The 24,545-nt window shown below is 42.1% G+C and overlaps 1 protein-coding gene across 3 annotated transcripts in view; it reads right to left on the bottom strand.

The window, feature by feature from the left end:
• The window catches only part of tle5 (TLE family member 5, transcriptional modulator), a 43,660-nt gene that overhangs the window by 14,832 nt on the left and 4,283 nt on the right, over positions 1 to 24,545 (bottom strand). For all 3 annotated transcript variants that reach the window (XM_080032911.1, XM_080032912.1, XM_080032913.1), the window contains exons 2-3: positions 7,572 to 7,660; positions 3,975 to 4,038 (exon numbers count right to left, since the gene is read on the bottom strand). In XM_080032911.1, coding sequence (XP_079889037.1) covers positions 3,975 to 4,038; positions 7,572 to 7,660 — 153 coding nt within the window. The remainder of the gene's footprint in view (positions 1 to 3,974; positions 4,039 to 7,571; positions 7,661 to 24,545) is intronic.

The following is a 24,545-nucleotide window of genomic DNA, read 5'->3' as shown; positions in this document are numbered from 1 at the left end:
CTAGGCATCAACCCTGTTAATCACCCACTCTGTCTGCAGGGGGACTGGCTCTGTCACTGGAAAACAAACAACACACATCTCTTACACATAAATGTGCACACATACTCTCACTCACCCGCACACAACATAGCTGTTTTCTGTTTCAATCTCACGCTGTGTGCGAATGCATGTGCACATGCACACACGCGCCGTAGACACACACACACATGCCGTAGACACACACACACACACACTCCTTTTTTTGTAGCTGTTAAGGCCCCGCGGAAGCTCCCTAAAGTAATTACAGCGCTGGGGAAATAGAGGTGCTGCTGCTGGCTGGGGGAGTGGGGCAACCTGATATGCTATTAGTGTTAGTGTGTGTGTGTGTGTGTGTGTGTGTGTGTGTGTGTGTGTGTGTGTGTGTGGCGATACAATTCGGGGCTTGCCACGGAGTGAAAGTGTGCACGTGCATGTGTCTGTGTTTGTATGTGCCTTGGCTTACTGAGTGTGTGTGTGTGTGTGTGTGTGTGTGTGTGTGTGTGTGGGAGGGATAAGCCATATTGCAGTCATATTTCAGTTTTATCGCAACATTTTAACATCTAAAGACACCTCGACAGACGAAAACCCTTTTGTATATCACAGGAAAATAAAAATAACATTACAAATCAGCAATTTCATGACACTAGCCAAGTCTATCTAGCCTGGCACCACCCGCCTACTACTTTCGCTCAATTTTCATTTCCCCTCAGTAGTCAGTCTGGGTGTACAGTATATTCTTAGGTTTTCTCCGGACAGATTTCTGCCGGTCCAATCAGCGAACAGAAGGAGTGGCTCAGAAGCCGGCGCATGACATGGTTGGTTGGCAGATCCAGAGTGGCACTGGGCAGATCCAATAGTTTTAAACTTCAACAGACACCCGCCTTCAAGTGAGTTAACGTTTGTCAATTGAGCGATTCCAGACCTTCTGTACAAATGAAATGAAGTACGATGGTCTGGTAGAACCAGGCTAAAGTCTATCTCCAGAGTTAAACCCTATAGAGAAAGCATTTTACCTGCATAAGAGGAGACTGAAGAGAGTAAACAAACAGCAACTGAATTAGGCTGGAAAAGCATCACAAAAGAAGAATGCAAAACAGGCTTGATGCAGTTATTGCAAGCGAAGGATTTGCAACAAAATATTAAGTCTTATTCACTTTAATTTATTTTAAGTCTATCTGTTCCAATACTTTTGCTCACCTAAAAATTTGGTGTTCCTTTACAAATAATGATTTCTTCACATCGCCTGAATTTTCCATCAGTGGTTTCAAATCCATAATTCCTCTACATTAGCTTGCCGAAGAAAACCATTAGCCTGTTTACTGATAAGGAAACAGGGTGGTTGATCATAGCCCATTGGAGTACGCAGCGAGGACTATTGCACTCATTCATATATTTTATTTGGTTATAATTGAAAATAATTTTCCCCTTGTGCAAACGTTTTGTTTTTAGTCTTACATATTTTCTGTTCCAGAAATGTTTGCTGATAGTTATGACACCAAGAAGCAGGCTGAAAGGAAAAAGCCAGGACCATTCATGACAAGGTGATGCTGCAATATGTAAGGGGCTAAATCTGACACCGAACAGAGCTGACAGAGCAGAGCTATCGACCTTTGAAAACCTCTTTGTCTGGGGCCGTATTCACAAAACATTTTATCTTAGCGCTAAGAGTACTCCTAAGGAGCACTAAAAGTTCTTAGTAAGGAGTAATTTCTTAAAACCTATTCACAAAGCTGCTAAGACCAACTTTTACTAAGGAATGGGAGGGACTCCTAAGCTAAAACTAGAGGGCGGGGTTGCTATGGATGACGTCATGTTCATACCTTCTATGCCCACAGTGATTGGCTGAAAGGGAATGCGAGCTAAGAGTGAATTTATGATAGAAACACTGTGGGAGATATCCATATTGTGTCGCTGTATTAAAGTAAAGAGTTTTTATATACAATTAATGACAAGTGACACTGATTTAACATGAAACCAAGATACTGCAGGATTTCCCACACATTCGTCCACAATTAACCTACAATAGCGCCACATATTCATTTTAAATTTTACAATGATTTGAATCGGAAAAAATATCCTCATTGAACAGCTGCACGCCATGCACTCTCAATGAATTTCTCTCAACGGCGGACTATGCAGCAATAGTCAGACAGCGACAAACCAGGAAATTCACAATTTATCGAAAAGCGAAATCGTAAAGTGCATGTGGAAGGAAAAAGGCGACGCGCAACTATACAGTAGCGGACCTGTGGAAGCGCCACATATAGGCCTTCTCTAGTAGGAAATTAAACCTAAACGTGACACCAACAGTAACTTTCAGTGCATCGTAAACCCAAAGCAACTGCAGGAAAAGGAACTTAATAAATATTTTTTTATATAAATATAATAAATATAAATGTGTTTATATTTTCTAAATATAGCTTTACTAAGATCATTAAACCATTACAGGTACCTTTTATAAAGCTCACTAGCATTAAATCTCTCCAAAACACCATCAAATGGTTGTCTGTGATTTACTCTTAGTGACTAGGAGTCCTCGAGAGCTTTTCATAGATTTAGGAGCTAGTTTTAGCGCTAAAATGCTTTGTGAATTACACTTATCTTAAAAAGTTAGGAGTCCTAAAATTAGGAGTGAAACGCCCCTTATTTTTGAGAGTTACTCCTAAATCAGCACGTTAGGACCTACTCTTAGCCTTAAAATGTTTTGTGAATACGGCCCCTGGTGTCTTGATTTGGCACAAGCACCCATTAAAACAGAGCAATTGAAATCTTAGAAAATGTAACTATTTTGGTGCAAAAGCAAAACAGCTGCAAGTTGCAGGGCAAATTTCGCTGTACTTCAAACAGATTTAAACAATAATTCAATTTTTCCTATTCTTACTTTGTGATGATGTCAGCCTGTAGGCTACTATACAGTACATCCTGCCGGACACTGACCCAACCATCTTTGAAATAATGTAAATTTGGGTAAATGGTGAAGCTTGTAAACGTTTAGTCCAACTATTACCTTACTCTGGATAATTAACAGTAGTTAAGATACTAACCACATAAGAAAGTATGTTTAATGTGAATGCAGAGGCAAAATATTTCAATACACCAAAAACTATACATTTTAGAATTTCAAAAAAAATTGTCATCTTTTTTTATATTAAATTTTTTGAATGATTGTTCCTTCCTTTCAGAATGTCTGTCTGTGCGTGGGTTAAGCTCCTAGCAAGCTTACAACGCCTGAGTGCGTTTGTGTGTGTGTGTGAGCGGTTGTATGCACTTACGCCCGCCTGAAATAAACAGAGGGGAAGTGTGCGTGTGAGTTTGTGCATATGTGTGTGTGCCTGCCGGCTGGTTGATGGTGGAGAGAGCAGTGCGGCGGCACAGATTAGATGAGATTAAAGCCAGTCAGAGGATCAATTAGAGGCAAAACATCAGACGGCTACACAGCCACGGCCAGCAACAATGAGATTAGCCCCGAGGTGGAGCAGAGAGCAGACGAGCGTGTGTGTGTGTGTGTGTGTGTGTGTGTGTGTGTGTGTGTGTGTGTGTGTGTTTGTGTTGAGAGACAAATACTGGAGGGAGAGAGGAAATTAAGGGGGTTGGAGAGAAAGAAATAACACATATAGTTCCTCCAGAAAACATAAAGGAAGTGAATATTAAGGAGAATTCTAATGTAATAGTATATATATCATTTATTTGCATAGGAGCATCAACATCTCTAGTGCTGCAAGGGAGTTTAAATAAGAATCAAATATAACATTGATGAAACATTAGGTGGCAAAATGACATTTATAGACAATACAAGCCATCATTTCACACACACACACACACACACACACACACACACACACACACACACACACACACACACACACACACACACACACACACACACACACACACACACACACACACACACACACACACACACACACACACACACACACACACACACACACACTCACCATGATGTAATGGCGCTGCATCTCTGACTTCTCACTGGCCAACTTGTCACACTCGAGCTTCAAACTGTGGAGAGAGAGAGAAAGAGAGGGGAGAGGTTCACCAAGTCAGACCTTGATAGTCAACTCGACACATCTTCCTTTTAAAGTGCTGACAACAGGTGACTTGTACCACCCTTCATTATCATTACCTCAAACATTCACCATAGCACTGTCATTGCTTTCACCATCACTTCAGCCCCTCGTCACTGCCTCCAACCTTCATCTCAACTAGCACATCCCCCATTGTCATCACCTGGGCTACCACCACCATCATCATCATCATCATCATCATCATTACCAGTGTGGCAGTGTTTTCACCGAGCTAAACAAAGAGGTTCAGCAGGAGGCACAGCTCATTCTGAACTCCAAGAACAGCATGCGTCTAGCCAAAATGGTCTGCTTTCCCAAATGGAAAAAGAGGCAGCAAAGTGAAATGTCTATATATAGTTTGGGAGCGTTCTTCTGCGATCAAGTCGCTGCGACAGCCATTAGCTGTAATCATGGCAGAGTTGATGTCACGCAAGGCGACATGGCAAGGGAGGACACGTCAAAAAGTCAGCCTGATCGTCAAATGAAAAGAGACGAAGAAAGGTGGAGAGAATTCACCTCGACGGCTTTGATTGAAGCAGCCAGTTACAACGTGCCAGTCTCATGAGGCATCATCCGATGCGAAGACTGGATAAGACTCAGATCAAATAAAGATATGCGCAGGCACACAGCGGATAGTTTCATATTAAGGATAAGTCTGAATCCTGTTTGATGGTGTGTGTGTGTATATTTATGCTGGGATGTTCTTCTCAGCTGTCTGCAGGACTGACAGCTCGATTACAGCGAGTGCTGGCGGAATCTTCAGCGCCGTTAGTCTTAACTGGCAGACTGAACACAGTGTTACACAGGGCCAGTACTGTGAGCCTTCTCATACACACAGCATTGTGCTTCTTGTATAATAATCGCAGCAGCTACAATGTTAGCTGGAATGACTTTAGCTTTGGTATGTTGGTTCAAAATGTTACCTATGTAAAGTTTAACATTGAAAAATACATATGAAGAATCTTATTGGATTTATTTACAAGAAAATTCCAGCTTGGGTTTGTGCTTGTGTTTTCTGTGTCCATCAATAATATCTATTGTTTGTTTTACCCTTAAAAGGTTTCTGACTAACACAATACAAATACACACTCACCAACCAAACTTGATAAAGAAAAGATGGGCATAAACTAAAACTTAAGTTGCTGCAAGGTGACACTGCCATCACGACACCCAGATCAGAAAGTAGTGCTTGACATATTTATTTATATTAATTTGAAATTATATTTAATTGTGGCACATTAACGTAAAACATTTCTAATTGTAATAATTCCGCCACACAGCACATGATAGTTTTATAAAAAGTGGTGATGTAATTGCTTCTAAAAAGTTTTTTGATGTGATTTGCACTGCACTTGCCAGACTTCAGTGGTTTACAAAAACAGTAAAAAACTGAATAGATTTCATTTGAAAGCAACAAAGAAAATGTTGAGTTGGTAACTGTAGTCTTTTTTTTCAATAGAAACTGCATTTATATTTAGATAAGGATTTGCTTTTAAATAAAGCAAGGAAAAAAGGAAACACATGCAGCCAGAAAATAGCTAGCTTGATGAAGACGTGCAGGTGACAGGCAGCTGGAAAAGGCCCCTAAGGTCCACCACATTTACAGACCTTCCACTTTGCACGATGATCATCGTGGTTGCTTATGCCATGGCACGCAACAGACATCCAACCTGATCAACAGTCCTGCGGTGCTATGCTTCTTTGTTGGGGGGTGATGGGCGTTTTTATTCAGCCACCTATTCCTGCGTGTATGAGCAGCCTCTGCATGTTCAAAAACGATCCCCTTCCCTCCTACATAAAACCCTTGCTGCTATCCCAGTGTACATGCGTAGGCTGTGTGGTGGGTTGTCATGACGACAGGCCTCCCTGCTGCCAGCCTACCTGGGATTGGCTTTGTGCCTCCCCTGATTGGTGCTCAGCAGCCCCCGGGCAGCACCGCTGCTCTCAAACGACACTTTGATGGAGTTTTATTGCAGATTCTTCCGTCTCTAAATCGCTCCTGCTGTCATCTTTATTTTGATTTATGTATTCCCCGATCTATTTATGCATGTGAACGAGGGGACGGGAGAAGAGGTGGGAGAAGAGGAGGGGGATGGGAAGAGGAAGACAGCTACAATGCTTGCTACTATACCCGGGGGAACGCCTGCGGTACATTTGCCTTTTAAAGGTTTCGGCAACAGACAAGCACGGCACAGCGGCAGAGTGCTACAAAGCCCCGTTTGTGCCTACCCAGCCCCCTTCTCCGCCCCAGCGCAGCCCCCCTCCTGAGTCAATAGGCACTGTATGCATGTTCTGTATGCTCAGACAAAAAAGGTATTCTTTCAACTGCGCCCTGGCTCTCTGAAGAGGGTTAAACGGTGCTGCTCACCGTTGTGGGAATTACAAAAAAACAAAAGGCGAGGAAGAAGACGCACAGGGTGTTTTATTGCTACTTCAGAATCCTCCGCAAAACAAGAGCGATCAGACCAGATCAGGGATTTTGCACACAATTTGCCAGGCTTTCATCTGCCTTCCCCTGTCCCTGTAAACAGCAGAAGCAAGCCTCTGGAAGGTTCTGGGAGAACAGGTACAGAGGAACAAACCAACCTCCTCAGGAAGGAAGCCGTGCTTCAAAGACTCCACTCTCACATAGAAAGGATCTCTCGCTGAGATGCAGACCCCTTGGCGTCCCCCCTCTTGATAAATGCTATCAAACAGATCAGCGCTGGTCGAATCAGACCCTTTGGAAGTGCCTCAGACTTGTGTGTGTTCTGTATTTAAGCTGTAGAGGCAGATCAATAGCCTAGGGTAAACGAGATTGATTTAGGTATGAGTCAATAAAGGATGTTCCCCTCAGTGTGCCAGTGGATTTGAAAGTCGTGGAACAAATACAGACTTCTCTATTTCATCATGACAACTGAGGCCCTCAAGTTCATGCTATTTTTCCATTCTAAAGCTTTATTTTACAACTCTTTGATTTCCTAATAATTAGTTTAAAGAAAAACAAAATCATTTTGGTACAGGAATAGTGGAAAGAGAAACTCAGTTAAGCTACTGTTATTCTAGTTATTTAGTTGTGTTGAATTAAATAGCAATTATTGATTTCCACAGCAATTTCCTTGAAGGAACTGCTTCATTAAAACTAAAGTGAAGATTTTTTATTATTGATATATTACTGGAAACTTCTCAAAAGATGTTTAATTGTAGACAGATTGCAAATGTTTGACCACACAATGGGATATTAAGTGTTGAAAAAGTACACATTCAAATAAAACCCTTTCCTGGCTAAGATATGGCAGCTTCTTTCAGCCATGTTGCAGCTCAATTCTGAGGTTTAACATTGTAGCTACTGTTAAGGGTAGTGCATAGAAAAGTGATACATGTCTCGCCTGGAGATAAACTCCTTGTTACAAAGAGCTGCACTAATCACGCTGTCATATGCAACTGCTGCTTTGTGTCTTGTTTGCGTGAAAGTGTGTCAGTTTGCACCTGTGGTATTGTGCTTGGAGGAACTGGAACTCATCCTTGATCCTGTCACAGGAGTCAGAGGTTGTGAATTTCAGCTGCTGCGATGAAGCCTGCCAAAGAGAACAGAGTGGAAAGAGTACGAAAGATGATGAGGGGTGAACGACAGAGAAAGAGCAGAGTGAGAAATAATTAAAAACATTAATCGGAATTCAAGCAGTTTTCAATTTGATGCAGTCCACTGGTTACGACATTACTAAGTAAATAAATACAAAATAATGTAGACACACCCCTGTTTAATCTTCTGTAGACATAACCTAGACTGTCAGTCCTTGGCAGCGTTTTACAGTGCTGGAGCAACCTTAAAGAGTTATTACCCATGGATATGATGTACAATAGCATATGTTGTAAGCCATTACAGCCTATTGATTGATGACAGATGACTGAGTCACACTTCATATCCAATGTGTGTTATTATTCCAGCATGCCTTGTGTTATTCCAACATTCTGTTTGGGTGACAATACATAAACCTCCTCACTAACGCTAGAATAAATCTTGTTAGTATAAATAATGGTGGTAACGCACGTTCATAAATATTATTAAAGGGAACTTGGTTGAGATGGAGTCATTTGAGGTGTTGAAATGATCTAACTCCAAATAAAAAGTGTCATATTCCCTGCTTAACGTCATTCTTCTGTTTGCCACATTGCAACACCCCACTCGGTTCCCCAATAGAAGTGAACAGATGTTGTAAAGCATCAGGGTCAGGGTAGGTGAAATGGATAAAAATGTTCTAGGACAAATTAACAATACACATTTAAATTATAGTTGGCATACAGTATAATATGTTGAAAGTTAAATTAAACATTTTACTGTTAAAATAAAGAAATCTGAATGGTTGTGTGTGGTTAAACCAGAAAAACAAAAAAAAGTCAAGGTTACTTAACATATTAATGCAAAAAAGTTGATGGAGAACAAAGAAAAGTAGATATCCTAAACATAAACAGTACACAAAAATCTCTCTGGATTTGTCCAAATTATCCAACCGTAAAGTAGGAATATCTTTGGGGATATTTATTTATTTATTTTAAACCAATGAATGTTTCTTTTGTGAATATACAAAATAAACTAATGGCCCCTCAAACTGGCCTTGGCAAGGTGGTGGAAAAAACATATTATAAGGAAGAATGGCATAGCTGTTGATCGAAATTTGACACATCACAACAAGGACGACTACAAAAACAACACTTGTGGCGCTTTTCCACCGCAAATGTAGCTCGACTCGACTCAACTCGACTCAGTTTAACTTGGTTTGGTAGCAGCACGGGTCGTTTTCCACCGAAAATAGTACCTCCTGAACGTGGGCGGGGTTGTCGTAAGGGGCTGAAAGCCAACTCCGGAGTCAAGTAGCAAAGCAGAAATTACGAGCAGTTGTTGCACTATTAACTGAACCAACCGCCAAAAACACGGATGAGAAATGTTTAAGAAAATACTCCCCTTGTATCTGTTTGCTAAAAGAAGTAGAATAATATTGCTACGGGCCGTTAAAAGGGAGGGTTTGTGTCCTGATGTGTGACTGCCACACAGCTGTAGGGATGCGTCACGTACATCCCTATGCACGTAAACACGGGCATGATAAAGTTGACTGTTAAGTGCTTGTTTCAGGATACGTGTTTTCAAATGCAAGCCGTGTCTCAGCCTGAATATTTTATTGAGGTAATCAGTGCAGTCCGAGGCTTGTAATGTAATCGCTCGCTATCATGTCTGTCCCAGCTTGCTGCTATAGGCTATTTAGCCTAGCTGCTATGTCTCCTCTCGTATGTTCAAAGTAACTTCCCCAACAGCCAACACAACTGGGTGAGCTTAGCGAATATATGGAGAGAAAAAAATCGGGTCTGTGATGCAAATCAAATGAAAGCGAGCCAAAGAAGGCTGCACGCGGCGAGACAAAATACACATAAAAGTCCCGGAGAGTTGTTGAGAATCAAGGGGAGAATAATCAACAGAATGAAGCCGGCAGACGGTAGTCTCTGGCCAATCAGCGGCCGGCCGTCTGCCGACGTCACCTTTTAGCTCGACTCAGCTCGCTTGGACCCTAGAGCAAGGCGATACTAAAAAAGCAGCCGCTAGCAGGTACCAGGTACCATGAAATTGCGGTGGAAACGCCAAAAATGCGAGTTGAGTCGAGTCGAGCTGATACCATGTGGTGGAAAAGCGCCATTGGTGTCTTGAAGAAATTGGGACAAAACGCAAAGCCAAAAAGGCCGGGAAAAATGAAAAATGAAAAAGTAATCCCACAAAGGCTTACGAGATTGGTCCCACTGTTGCCTTATTTGCAAAATACAGTGGAAGCAGAGAAAGAACCAGAGTCTCGCCAGGTTCTTTAAAAGGTTCAGAATACAGGACTCTCTTTTCAGCCCAAAGCAGTGTCTTCATGCACAAATTTGTGGTCCTATGTAACCTGGCACTAGCCTAGTCATGGTAAATTGTTCATTGCGATACTATAAATGTGTACTGAAAGGCCTTTTAGACATATGATTGAGCCTCATAAAGCAAGCTACAACATCATACTTTCGCCTAGCCTGGATGTTGCCATTAGTCCTTTAAGAAATGTTGTATTACATTCCCCAGTCAGCGGTGGAAGGCTTGGTTGTGTGTCAAGCTCAGCAAGCATCAAACCCAAATAGGGACAAAATGTCATTATTTCTCAGCAGGCTGCCTGATAAGTCAGGTGCGGGGGAAAAAGAAAAAAACTAAATTTTTCCACTACGATTTAACAGGCAAAAAAAACATCAGAAATCTGATTGCAGCACTTACAGGAAGCGATCCCACTGCTGTTGGGAATGACCTGACGCTTTGTAGCCTGCTCCCCACGGCATATGGCTCAGCTTCATTTTTGACTACAAATAGGCTGCATTCACAGAACCACGGCCAGAGAATATGCTAAGCAACAGGATTGCTTCAGATCGGAGGAATGGACCTGAGGCCTGTTTCAGGTAGCAGGTTTTGAGGCAACTCAGAGATTGTTCGCTCTGAGTTAGTGGAAACTTTGGGTTTTCTGTTTGAGGAAGCAGGTTCAGCGCAACCCAGAGTCAGTTACTGCGGCAACATACGCTGTGGGTCTCTCCTGCTCGCTATAGGTGGTTAGACCTACTCTGGGTTTGTTTTCACTTTACGCTGCAGCTCCGACTGAAAAAAGAGTCACTGTCACAACGCGCCCCTGTACAGTTTAAAGCAAAATCGCTCCATAGAAATCTCCATCGGGATGTTTTTATCAATTCCTGATGATTCTACATTTGATCGATCATTTATATGATAGCATAGTGCTCAGCCCTCGTGTCGTTCATATAGGCGGCCACCTTACAAATCGTGAACATGCTCTACATTCCGATTAATAAACCTATTTGTATTGTAGGTAAATCATTATTTTTTTCATAAACAGGAGGTGTTTTAACGTATGTGACACTGAATAGGTTTCTGTCAGGTTGAAATGTAATTCTGCGGCTGCACGCAATCGTTACTGTTCACTTGTGTGATGCCAAAGTCACAGACGAGCCTCGTTAAATAGCCTTACATGAATATAGAAATAATATAATAATGTAAACTGTGATCACTTGAGGACAAGGGATCTGGTAATAAATCAATCAGGCTCTACAATGGAAAGTGTCACCTAACTTGTCTTAATGTCTTTCACTCCCCATTTAAAAGAAGCGACAGTCTGTTTACTGCATAGTATTCTAGCTTGCCTACATAATACAACAAATATAAAACACTGTCAGCAATGCTGTGCAGCGCCAGCTTAATACTTTTGCTGCTGCTGATGTGCGTAACTTAATTCTTGAAATAGACTATTGCTTCTCATACAGAAGCGTAATGATTCTCTTTTTTTTTATTGCCCTGTTTTTTCTGAATTGCCGAGGTGATTAGATCAGTTATGAGATAATATCCCCATTAATTCTTCTCCATACCATAAACTCATTCGTTAATACGTTTTTTTTAGAGAGAAGTGGAGAAGTGGGAGGATAAAGCATTTGTTTCTCCTGTTTCCATGGTGAATCATGTTATCAGTGATCCATTGACGATGGCTTTTACGCACGCGCTCAACCCAGAGTGAACACGCTCAGAGTTGATTGACCCAACGCTGATCCACTGTTCCGAAACCGATAACCCAGAGTTGGTGTGCTCTGAGTTGACCAACTCAGAGCAAAGGATTTAACTCAGAGTTTGTAAACCCTGCTACCTGAAACAGGCCTCTGCTTGCTTCAAAGGATGTGATTTTTTTGTTGGTTTGTGCTGTTAGGGGCTGGGGAAAGACTCATATTAAAGCATTCCAGGTTAAAGAGATGCAATGGTATTTTATCAAATAAAATAAACATGTTGTTTCATTATTTACATAAACGATAAAGACCTATGCCACCTTTCCACTACATCGTACGGGCTCTTCTCTACTCTTTCTGCATTCTAACGATCTGCGCTCAAGCTCCGCTCCAATCAGCATTGAAATTGCCCGACAATTCTACAAGTGTATCAGTTGTTTTCCGTGTTCGATGGATATCATGTGGTGTCATGTCTGTGTCTGTGTTTAATGGAGAGGAGAGACGTCCGGCTTGTTCAATCGCGTGTGTCAAGTCTGCGTTATTGTAAACACTCGTCAAGCAGGAGTCTCTGGAGTCATGGTCAGTGTCCCTGCCTTGTGTATGTTCCAGGTGGATTTACCTGAGTTGCCGGTCTCTGCGGAGCTAAGACCAAGCTGCTACCTTGACTGACTGATTCACACTGTATATTATACTGTGTGCACTATTGGTAAGCGCCAACGGAGAGCAGAGACGCTGTTGTGTTTCGTTTGGTCTAGGGTAGAGAAAAGCGACACGCTAAATAAGGCAATTGTCCACGTTCACAGTGGAAACAGTCCAATCGCTAACAGTCCAGTTAAGAGGAAAAAGATACAGACATACAGAGAGAGAGAGAGAGAGAGAGAGAGAGAGCTTTAGACCACAATGCCGAGTTTTTACCGCCGCTTCACCAATAGAAACGCTTTAATTTTAATATGCAGCTGTCTCTTGTAGGCTTGAGTCTGAGCGGCTCACGGAGGTAAACAATAATGTTTGTTCCTCAATTGCCTGTGCAGTGCTGGTCGCATATGCGACCATTTTGGTGGCAGTCTATAGCCCTGCATTACAATTTCTAATATCATGATAAGTGCTGATCATACTAACAGGAACCCGATTCCCACAACCAACTGATGCTCGGAGACTTCAACTGTAAAGCAACATTTCCTTTTCCATTATCTCTCCAGCCAGTATGGCATGGATCAAACTCAGCAAACAACAGCACGATATATGGCTCTGTGCCATACACAGCCTGTGTCAACACAAGGCATTTAGCTACAAGCAGCCCTGCAACTAACACTGCAATAACTGTTCCCTGCACTTGCATGGTGTTTGCCTACAGGTTACCCCATGTGCCTGAGGGTAAAGTTGTTGCCCTAGATCCGATTTCCTCCTCGTGTAACGCAGTATGCAAGCATTTAAAATACCAAAGCTCTCTCAGTCAACAGCCCCAGGTGGGGCATCCTGTTCCACATGGAATACACAGTGAGACAGAGAAGACAGACAGAAGAAGACAAAGACAAGACAAACGAAAGCAAGAACCGAAGAGCAATTTTTCGAGGCAGAAAATCATAAACGTGTTTGAGAACAAAAAAGTCAAGAGGGACTATGACCATATGCTATAACGTCATCTGAGCCTTAGCCCCAATGATAAGTCCGTAAATAAATGTATAAGTCCAGATCATGACATGGAGAATCTCTGCAACTAGATGAAAAGGTCAGGAGATCAAAGATTTTACAAATCATCCTGAGGGCAACATGAATACCTGAACGGAATTCCATCTAAAAATTGTTGTCATATTTCAATAAAATATGGTGGCAACTAGAGGAAATGTCATCAGTGTCATGAGACGTCAACAACAAACCATGAATGTCTGCACAGAAATTGGAGCCCATCCATGAGGTAGATGTTGAGATAGTTTGCTGAATAAGCAAGAAATTTGACCTGCTGATGTCCGCAAGTAAAAAATTATATCTAAATCTGTTTAGTGGTTGATAGGATATTTTACTTCGGACCTAATTTTGGACAAACCTTTGATGGTATTCCTCCACTGCTCTTTGCTGCAGTTATGCTCATCTAGCTGAATGATTAATCAATTTCGAATCATAATCGTGATTTGAAACAACACAATTTGGGAATCACAAAACAATGTGATAAAGACATAAGCGTCTGACCCAGGGCCTAAACTGCCTTGTCAATGGTTTTACAAATTCTTGCTGGCCTCCTTGTGTACAAATCGTGTTGCAGGGAAATTGTCTCCGCTGACAAGTGTACAGCCAAAAAGTCTAGAGAAAGTAGTGATTTTCTAGCCTAGTGTATTATAAACAAGCTACTTTTTCAGAGTTGTTTGCGACTGTTACTCCGTATCATTTCAGCCCTACTTTAAACTAGGGATGCACCGAATATTCGGCCACCGAAAAAGTTCGGCCGAAAATGGCAAAATAAGTCATTTTCGGTTTCGGCCCGAAACAGTTAAAAAGCCGAATAACATTACCGAAAATTGGCGAACTAAATGACACTAAGGAAATATGTTTTTAAAAGAGCTGCGCGCTTGTAAACCAGGAAATGGCAGTAAAGAGAGACGTAACCGTGTATGCGAGTCCACGTCTCTTTGTGAGCGCGCAGCAGGAGCAGTTTGGAGCGTGCATGAATTAAATGTCAGAGTCCAGTGTGGGAGCAACTGGATGAAACACGGCGCAGACAGTGCAATGCTTTATGCAGCATAAAGTTAAAACGCTCGTCCAAGACTGATGTTTAATCACCTTAGAAACACAAAAGCCTTGCGCGAGCGAAGCAGCGATTCACCCGGTGCAACTCTGTGACAGTGTGACAGTTGGTAACGGTGTCATTCACAGTGACACCTCGCCGGTGAGGGCCGCCGCGCAAAAAAAACTTTAGTTTGACAGCTAAAATGATAACGGGAGATATCCTGTCCGTTAGCGCTGTTGGGGGGAAAAGGCTCCTACGGTCTGATTGCATTTCTCGAGCCTGAATACACAGCCATGTCGGCAAACTGACAGCGCGACTACATGTCCAGTGAGCCGCCTCCCCCCCGTTAGTTTCAGTCTACAGACGAAAAAGTTACAATCACCTCCTAAGCATGGACATCGTTTAAAGCCTCTCATTGTTATGATCAGGGCTTTGATGCAAATTCTGAAGTCTGGACATTACGGTGGGAGCTGTGGTGCAGTTTTTTTTAGAGCAACTCAACCTGCACTGCACTGCAAAAAATTAAGAAAGGCAATAAGTCGATCTTTTTGTAGATTCATCCTCATATAACTATAAGTCAAGGTAAAAATCAGTGAGTGGTTCACAAATTAATTCCTAATAAAATATTAATTTTACTCTTAGATTTGAAGGTTTTACTGTTTATTTATCTATTTATTTAGGGTATTTAGGTTTTTAGTTGTAGGCTATGTTTGAGGAGAACATTTGGGAGTTCATGTATGCAATGTTGAAATAATTGACTAAATAATAAACAAAACTGCAAAAGCCTCTTTCGGTATTCGGTTTCGGCCAACTGTTTAATTTTATTCGGTTTCGGCCAAGAATTTTCATTTCGGTGCATCCCTACTTTAAACTATATATTTTAAATTTTAGTTTTAATCTACTTTATTTCAGTTGCGATTAAATCATTGTGACAGCAACACTCTTAAACAGAAGATTCTATTTTGTGTGGGAATGGTTGCCAACAAGTCTAAAGAAAGTGTGCAACATTTGGTTGCCTGGGGGAATAAGATAACTCTCACACTTCACCTTCTACTTAAAATGTCCACAGATGTCTAACATAGATCAGAACTCTACAGACCCTAGCTAAAATGGGGCTGTACTTGGCTGATGGCTGGAAATAATTTGAAAGCTTGGCTGGAGGTGATGTTAACGTCACGCTAGCTAACACTGGCAATAGGACGGGAAGGAAATCGGAAAATTAAAACCATGGTTGTGTTACTAGAAACCACATCAAATAAAGAACCGAAGAAAACACAGTCAACCGTGACATTCTTTCCAAATGTCCAACACACAACTGGTAATACAAGTATTAGAACATTCATATGAATTACTTTGTTTTGCTAATGATGTAAAATATGTTAAGGAGTCTGCCAGTAATTCCAAGTCGAGGTTATTGCAAAACCTCCTAAATCCTAGATAGAATGGAGTTTGAAGGACAATTCTCACAGTTCTGCCCCAATATATTTCGCCGCTACACAACCAGACTATGCAAGCTTCTCCTGGTTCCATGCAATATACACAGCTAACAATGTTTATTATCTCCTTCTCTGTCAGTGACCAAAACAAGGTGCTCTATGGGGAACTGAGAGCCTACAACAGATGGATGCCCATGATGTTAATGAAATACTGCTGTAATATTGTGACACATGCCATCTGCTGTGAAGGGAGAAAAAAAGGTACCTACACGCTGTTAGTGAAAATGTGTTTGTGTGAGGGAGAGGCTAGGCTTATGTGTGTGCACGCTTTTGTTTGTGTTACAGCGCAATAGCCTAGACGGTGCGAATGTGACAGGGAAAGATACGTGTGTTAATGCAAAATAGACAGCCTTAAAATTGAATAGGTATGTGTGAGGGACAGATTTTGTGTGCGTGTGTATCTGTGTGTGGGATGTGATAAGCCTCTATGTATGATGCTTGGCTGCCAGAGGAACACATATTTCACTGCAATGAATCATGGACAAGGATGCAACAGCCCACACACACACTCCCTCACATGCGAAATTTGCATAGTGCACATGCACACAAACACTAGTACATGCACACGCACACACACAACCGAAATGTAGGACAATCTCTAATTTGATTCTGCCCTGCTCCTTTGAGACGTAATTAAAGCATTAAAAAGCTTTGTGCACTGGTGAGCCAATTGAGACAGTCTTCAGCAAATAAATGGGATTCATCGTTTCAGGAAATTGCTGCCCCACCCCCATCCCCCACCCAACCAACCTAAAGCCCACTCATCGTCACCCCCCACTCACACACCCAGCCTTCCTGGCCTCATCATCTGGTCCAATCCATGTGAAATTTACTGTGAAGCATAATGTCTATTTTAAATAAGAATCAGGCTAAGACCGTTTCTGCTCCATAGATCGTTCGACAAAGGGGAGATTAATCTCTAAGGGGGGGGGGGGGGGGGCTTGCTTCACACATACAGACCAACAATAGACAAATACAGTATATACAGTAAAGTATTTAAACACACACAGAGCACATACACAAATGCAACACACACACTGAGACACACAATAACAGCAGGATACACAGCAAAACATAGTCCTCAGTGTAAATCCTGCCTGAGGGCAGCGGCAGTGTAGGGATTGCATTTCCTGGAGCACTGCCTGACTGTTTACATCTCAGTTGGAGTGTGTTTGCGTGTATATGTGTGTGTGTGTGTGTGTGTGTGTGTGTGTGTGTTGGGGGCAGAAATGGAGCCTTGGCATTGTAATCACTCACTAATGACTGGATGTTATCTCACTCCCACTTCTAAATTAATGTACACTGACGAGCAGTTGGCCTATTTCTCATCGCCAGGCTGTCTGTTTGCTCCATCGCAACAGTCCCAAGGATGCCATTTGAGCCATCCACCACTTGTCCATCACAGACTTCCATTGCCAAGTTTTAGTACTGACGCATTATTATTCAAAGATAACACAATTGCTGAAAAAAAGTATTTCTGTCAAAAACAAAATAGCAATTTGACCTTTTCACTTGTGTTTTGAGGCAAGATAAGACATTGTAGGTGTAAATCAAAGCATTGACGTTGAGTCCTGTGTGTGGTATTGAATAATGCATTTGTGAAAAGTGCCAAGAGAAGGTAGACAAGGTGGTGTCTGGATGTGATGCATTATTGTGTGATACATTTGGAGTTATTCAACACAACCCTGTCACGGGCGGTGTCAACTCTCTAGATTCTTATTGTCTGTGCCATTTCCTCTAAAATATAACTTTCCACATAGCATTCACCCTACTGAAGGGGAAAAGTATGCCTGCTGTGAACAGCACGTGGGGCATGTGTTTAACGTGTAGGCAAACCGCTCAGCAAAAAAATCCATCATGACATGATTCACAGAGCCAGACGTTTGAGGGCTTAAGCCTTCTGCTAATACACCCGCACCAAACAAGATCACATCCTCCATCTAAGAATAGCTCCAACCAAACAATTCCACCTAAATATCCCAGATTAGTGTTTGGACTAAAGCGTATGTGCCCAGTGATCTGAGAGAGGGACAGGGCTAACTGGCCCGCATCCAACCTCACCGCAGCCAACTGTGTCTGGGCCGAGCAAGCTGTGTTAGCTGCGCGTGTGTGCGCGTGCGTGTGTGTGTGTGATAGAGAGAGGGGAGGCTGAGAAACACGATTGCGTCTTCAGCCGCTCTGGACAGGGGCTTTAGAGCGCGGGGAGAGCCTAATCCTGTTTGGGCCAGGAATTTGATTTTGATTATTATCTCTCACGAACCAAGGCAAAGCTTATCCCCATTTCTGCAGCGTTATCCCCACATCACACACACACACAAGCTTCCCCAACTTGCCGCGCAACAGATTTGACCTCGTTAAGATGCTTTAAAAAGGGGATTATTCTACTTTTATCACTTCGAGTGAAGTGCCCTTGCTAACATAGGCTTGGCATGGCATGGCCTGCCTTCCCACTCTGCGGAACTATCTTGACCCTGTGTGCGAGGCAAGCCAAGCGCGCAGTACAAACACACACAAACATGACACTTAAGGCACATTGACCTGCAAGCACAGATGCACAACAATGTAGTATACTTTAGCCATAAACACACACAGGCATGTACACAACAATAGCAGAAACAAGGTGGGGGCAGGCATGCTATAACACCACACCACACACACACACACACACACACACAGACATGGGAAAATAGTGCAGAGATTGCAAACCCAAGGGAAATGGGCAATTTGTCAAGAGTGGGGAAAGTGGTGAGTCCGACAGCACTGTGGGTTTGGAGACCATGGCTGAGATTAAAGCCAGCCTTGCAGAAGGGGGGCTTTAAGATTACACCCAATACGGTTGTGTAGATGATTGATGCCTGCTTGTCAAAACCAAGGTTATTACTTACAACAGCCAGCGACGGAGGGAAGACAGGGAGGGAGGAAAGGAAGATTAGTCCCAAAGTTCGCAACAAATAAGCGGACAATGTAAGCAAAAAGGCTGGAGTGCCGGCATGTGGTTGACAAGGGAACCGTACACCAGCACTAAACTTCTGATGTTTTCCCAATTCAAGTTTTAAAGGGTACAGCAATTCCCCCCCCGATTCCCCTCCAATATTCCTGAGTTCCTTTATTAGTTATCCCCATATTTGAACAATTATCACATCATGTCTCTTATGAGAGTAGGCTTTTTTTCTACCTTTTCAAATTTGGAAAAACTATACAGTGTTTCCCCTTTCATTGTCTTAGGGGCCCAACGGAACGTCCCATCCCCCTGAAATTCTTTAAAAAAAAAATGTTTAAAGTAGGGCTGTCAAAATTAACGCAGGGTGATTAATTTCTGGAATTATCGGCGTTAATTTTTTTAACGCATTTAACACATGTGCAGAATGATCCGCCCCGTACATCCCACCGGCTCTGTACTACCGTCACTGCTGACCCAGGATCAGTAGCTGCGCGCAGCCAAACATAGCGGCACGTTAGCCCGTGCCGTGTTTTAAAGTTTTAAACTGCTGTGTCGGGGGCATAGATAGTATATAAAATCAGCTGCCGCGGGTGACAGTTGATGTCGAAGCAACAGGAGGAGAAACATTGTCCGCTCGGTTCAGAGCCCGCGAGGACACAAACGTCTGCAGTTTTCTGAGGTGTGTGTGAGTAGACATCAGCCTCGTTTGAGATGTCGCCGTCTTGCTAAGACCTGCGCAATTATGACGCTCGGCTTGCTGAGTGCACAGCATTTTTGTTGTGCGCTCAGCAAGACGCGCGTCATAGTCGCGCAGGTCTGAGCAAGACGGCGACAAGTCGAACGAGGCTATCAATTTAACGCCGGCTTCCTGGCACACAGGAACAGTCCCCTAGCACGTACACACACCGCGGACTGTAATCAAGTTGTATTCAAGAATGCACAATCTATAGATTCACCAAATAAATGCCATTCTATAGCCTATCCTATATTTGCCCAAAGACATAGTAAAGAGACAGACCAATTGAATTATGGTTTGGTAGGTAGGCCTATATATTTGAGTTTGATTTAAATTTATTTTCAGTGTTAAAACCATCATTTGGATTTTCAATTAATAAACATACTCATTTTAAATGTACATATCCACCTTCTGTCATTTATCTTTCCATTCATACAACAATATACAGTGAAAATTTGAATTTTTCGGGCATATTTCGAATGTTAAAATTAATTGTGATTAATCCACAGAATCCTGTGATTAATCTGATTAAAAATGTTAATCGTTTGACAGCCCTAGTTTAAAGTTATAAAAACAGGAAAACGTAATTATATATTTTTTTAAAGGATAGTGCCAAATAACAACTTAAGTAATTTATCTGCGGTCTCTTTTTTATATAGAACAGGTGCTATTTTATCAATTAAACTAAATGCTTATGTTATTTATCAAATGTATGTGAAGATAATGTCTACTATTGCGTTGCTTTACTAGTCTCTCCTCTGCTCCGTTTTGTGAAGGGCAGGGTTACACTGCCGACACACACAATCACACAAAGGTGCGCACGCACAAACACACGGACACACTGGACGCAAAAGCACTTGGAAACACAGGCAGTTTCACTTCGGCGCCCCTCTTAACAGATCTGACAGGCCACACCAGACGAGCTACGCTCCTTGTGCGCGCGGTCACGACTGTTTCGGCGTCTGCTCTATTTTTTCCGCAAACGAATCGGACAGAAACCACATTAAAACCCCCATTTAACTGGATAAACAAACACGGTTTTATTATGTTATTTGAAGCGTATAATAATAGTAATAATAATAGTGAGAAAAAATAACCGATTTAAAAATATCAAAACTAGGATCCACGGTTGTCGAAATACATGCACGGCTGTTTGAAATACATACACAAATTGTAAATTCGTGAGGTTGTTACCAACACATGTAAGACCAGTGCTTTTGGAGCCGACTGGCGCTGAGAAATTTGCTCCCAATGTGGCCAACCAAATGATCAAATGTTTAAATCCATGTAAAACGGCAGGATAAGAGCTAGTTAAAAGCTTGCTTTAAAAACTAAATAAAATCTGATAAAAGGTGGTTGCAAAACTTTTTGAAATGTGATGTATTAATTTCCGCTCAGTTGAAATGATTATCTGTCAAAGATCTTTAAAAGGTCATCGTGAAGTGTTCAAAATAATGTAAAAAAAAAAAAAAAAACAGTCTTTTGCGAGAAACTTGAATAATACCATTTAAGTGAAAAACTTTTTTTTTTTTTTTTTCCAATGGTTTTTTTATTAAATCGCAGCGTAGCAAGCAACTGCAGTACAATGGATCATAGATTTTTCCCCCCCGAACACACCCCACCCATATCCCACCCAATCACAAACAGTGAAAAACTTTTTTCCCAGCCATAATAGATAGTAAATTTGGAATTATGAAATGTTTAACGTGCTATGTGGCCTCTCTTTCAACAAAATTACAGAGAAGTATTGATAGTGGTATCTCAGAGACTCGGACTGGTAAGGAGTCTCGATAATGGTATCAATATCAATAAAAAATGAAAGATCCCCATCCCTACTCCTCATCAATTCCCCCCCTCTTGGACAAACAAAGTGAACGGGGGAGGTTTTCATTGCCATGCTGTAAATCCTCAGTGTGTGAATGATCTTGGTGGACATGAGGGAGCATATTGTTACAGTCCGGGGTCTTAGCATTCTTAGGCGCACAAAGAGAGCAGCTAATTCTCTTGTCTGAGCCGGTGCAGTGCCTTGCGTTTTGGCAGGTCTAGGGGCCCTGGCTGGGCCAGGCCAATCAAGCAGCCCCCCCGTCGAGCCGCTTTGTTCCAGCCCATTGCAACGTTATGCTCTGAGGAATGGCTACCCCACCCACCACCACCCTTCCTCCTTCCCACCTCCCACACACTCCTGCTCCATTCCACACACCCCCCCCCCCACCCACCTTCACCCCCACACAAGAACACACACACACGCGCACATACCACCCGATGAGCTCTCGACTGTGTGTGTGAACGTGCATGTAAACACACAAGAACAAATCCGTTCTCATTCTTTTCTTCCCTCTTCACGCAGAACATCCTTCAGTACATGCATGGACACACAAAAACACATGCGTCCTTAAATGGCGCAGAAAAACCCACATATTCAAATAGTTGAATTCACATGGCTCCTGCAAATTTGAACAAAACCTAAAACACAGTACGACTCACACGTTTTTTTTTATATATTCATGTTTTATTGGTATGTGCTGCTTTACTTTACATAAGGCTGCCTGAGCAGACAAAATGGGTAAAATGCAATTCAGCTAGGAAATCAAATTTTTATAAAAATTTAGGGGGAAGCCCTTGTTTCTGTTATAATTACGTGGTAGGTTTGAATATTCTTACCCTATTTTAACAATTCATGGCAAGTTAATTACATTTTGTATACACATCATGTGATTTCTGGGAAAAACGGACTGCTTGGTTATTTTATAGTATTTTTTGTCTAATGATTGCGATACATTTCACATAAGTTTATCTTCTTCTCGTGGCCTTAAATTAATTAATATAATTACTTTTCAGTGACAGGAAAAACTACAAATGAAAGGTAGGTTAAAAGGTTACTAGCGGAAAGACTGCTATGAATACGCCACTGCTTTTTAATGCTGTGTAATCTGTCAATTTAAATGCAATATTTAATTTTCTGTATATTGCCCATTCCTATTTCCTAGTATTTTTGGGTCATGTAATTCCATGCATGCTTTAGCCTACGTGTACTGGCAGTCACATTCACACAGTCTGGCAATGTATGATCAGAACAGCATTTTCTGTCTATGCCCTATTTAAGGTGTCCAAATACAAAATACCCTTAATTTCTGACACAATTTTAGTTCGTCGAAGGCTTAACTTGCACTTCCTCTGAAAGGTTTGAATGGCACCCGAGTAGAGAATTAGCAGCATTGTTGACTTTGATGCACATACCTCTTAATATTTGCGTCACAAAAGTGGATCGAAAAACAATTCACATTTCTTCAGGAACTTGGATTGCGTTAGGTTGAACAAAATAAAACAAATAAAATGCCTCTAGTTCAAGTGAGGACTTCTATTCCATTTCTTGTGTATACTAGGGTGCACAGATCTTCTGTATATAGAGGGGGTTTAAGTCAGAGCGCTTGTCTGTTAAAAATGTATCTACTTCCAAGTCAGTGTGTGTTTAAGAAAAGAGGGGTCGCACCAGTCTACACCCCTCCCTTTCAACCAACCCCAAAGCATTTTGACAATCATCCACTGTGGCCCTTCACAAAAATCAACATCACCTGTGACCCATGGCCTCAACCCGGCCACTCAAAAGCAGGGCCTCCTGCAGGGTGGGTTTGTTTGGGGGACCTGTGTTGCTCTGTTTGTCATGCTAATCAGCTGGCCTAACCTTACTGACCCAGACATCTGCTGCCTCGCATGTGTCATTCAATTTGCTCCCCACATAAAAAAGCAGGTAGGCCCCGTGAGGCGTGCTGATGTTGTACTGGTAAAAGGGAAAAAAACGTTTTATTTCTATGCATGTGCTAGGGAGAAGAGAGCTAAAGTGTATGCTGGTGTGTTCCATGCTGTACCCATGCTTTCTTCTGTGTGTATGTGCGTGCACACTTTAATGACTAGTACCCCCCATTGACTGACACACACACACACACACACACACAGACAGCAGGCTTGTTGCTCATACATACACGTATGTGTGTGTGTGTGTGTGTGTGTGTGTGTGTGTGTGTGTGTGTGCAGCAGAGCGACAGAGTAGAGGTGGGGGGAGTTTGTTTAATGGGCGAGACAGGGGACCATGGGGATTAAGCTCCCCCCAGCTGGAGGCTTTAGAGGAAAGGCTGGGGGCTGTCCTGTTAATTCAAGTGGGCTTAATAATGCCTGTGCACCCTCTGCCCCTGACCCTCCCACCACTACAACAGATCTGGGAGGAAATGCATAATAAAGGGAGACAAGCAGGAGGAGGGATTGGGAGTGTGTGTGTGTACACGTGTTTGTGTGTGTGTTTGTACTACAACCTGTGGCCAAATCTACGGTTGAGCATGGGCTCAGGGGACATGAAAGATTTCGCCTCCATATTACTTGTGCTACTCTCAGGCTTTGGCAACAGGCCTTTCTACTGCTCCACTTTTATGCCACAACCAGCTTTGTTGAAGCTGCATTAGGATTAATCAACACCCAAACAATATGGCAAATGCTATGAACTGGGTCAGGCACTGTGCCACTATCAAATGAGGCTTTTCCCTTTTAAAGCTATGAACTGTGCCCATAACCTGTGACAGTGGATTATCATTTGCCCATTGCAATATAACTAAAATAGATGAATCACAGTTAAAGAGGGGTGTTCTTTGTAGGATAGCATTCGGAAACAAACCGATAATATAATTTGATATTCATAGTTCGTTAGAAAAAAAATCTTTTATTTATATTTTTAAAGTCACTTTGAATAGCAGTGAACCTATAATGGAGTATCTCTGGAAAGAAAGCAGCAAGCATCCAAATGGGGAAAAAAATATTTGGCCTAGTGTTTAATATGAAACAGCTAAAAGCTGCCTATTGTCTGTCATATGGCCCACTTTACTTAAACCAAAGTGTCCAGGAAAAAAGCAACATCTTGTATGACTTACACAGGAAATGCCTTAACATTCATTTTAATGCAACGTGACCACAAATCACCACCTCCACCATTACAGCTTCCACTGCTGTTTTAAATTAC

This window comes from Ammodytes marinus (genome assembly GCF_949987685.1).
Source record: "Ammodytes marinus genome assembly, chromosome: 8".
In the NCBI taxonomy this organism is placed as follows: Eukaryota; Metazoa; Chordata; class Actinopteri; order Uranoscopiformes; family Ammodytidae; genus Ammodytes; species Ammodytes marinus.
Note: the sequence above shows the minus strand (reverse complement) of the source record. Positions and strands in the feature narration are given on the sequence as shown.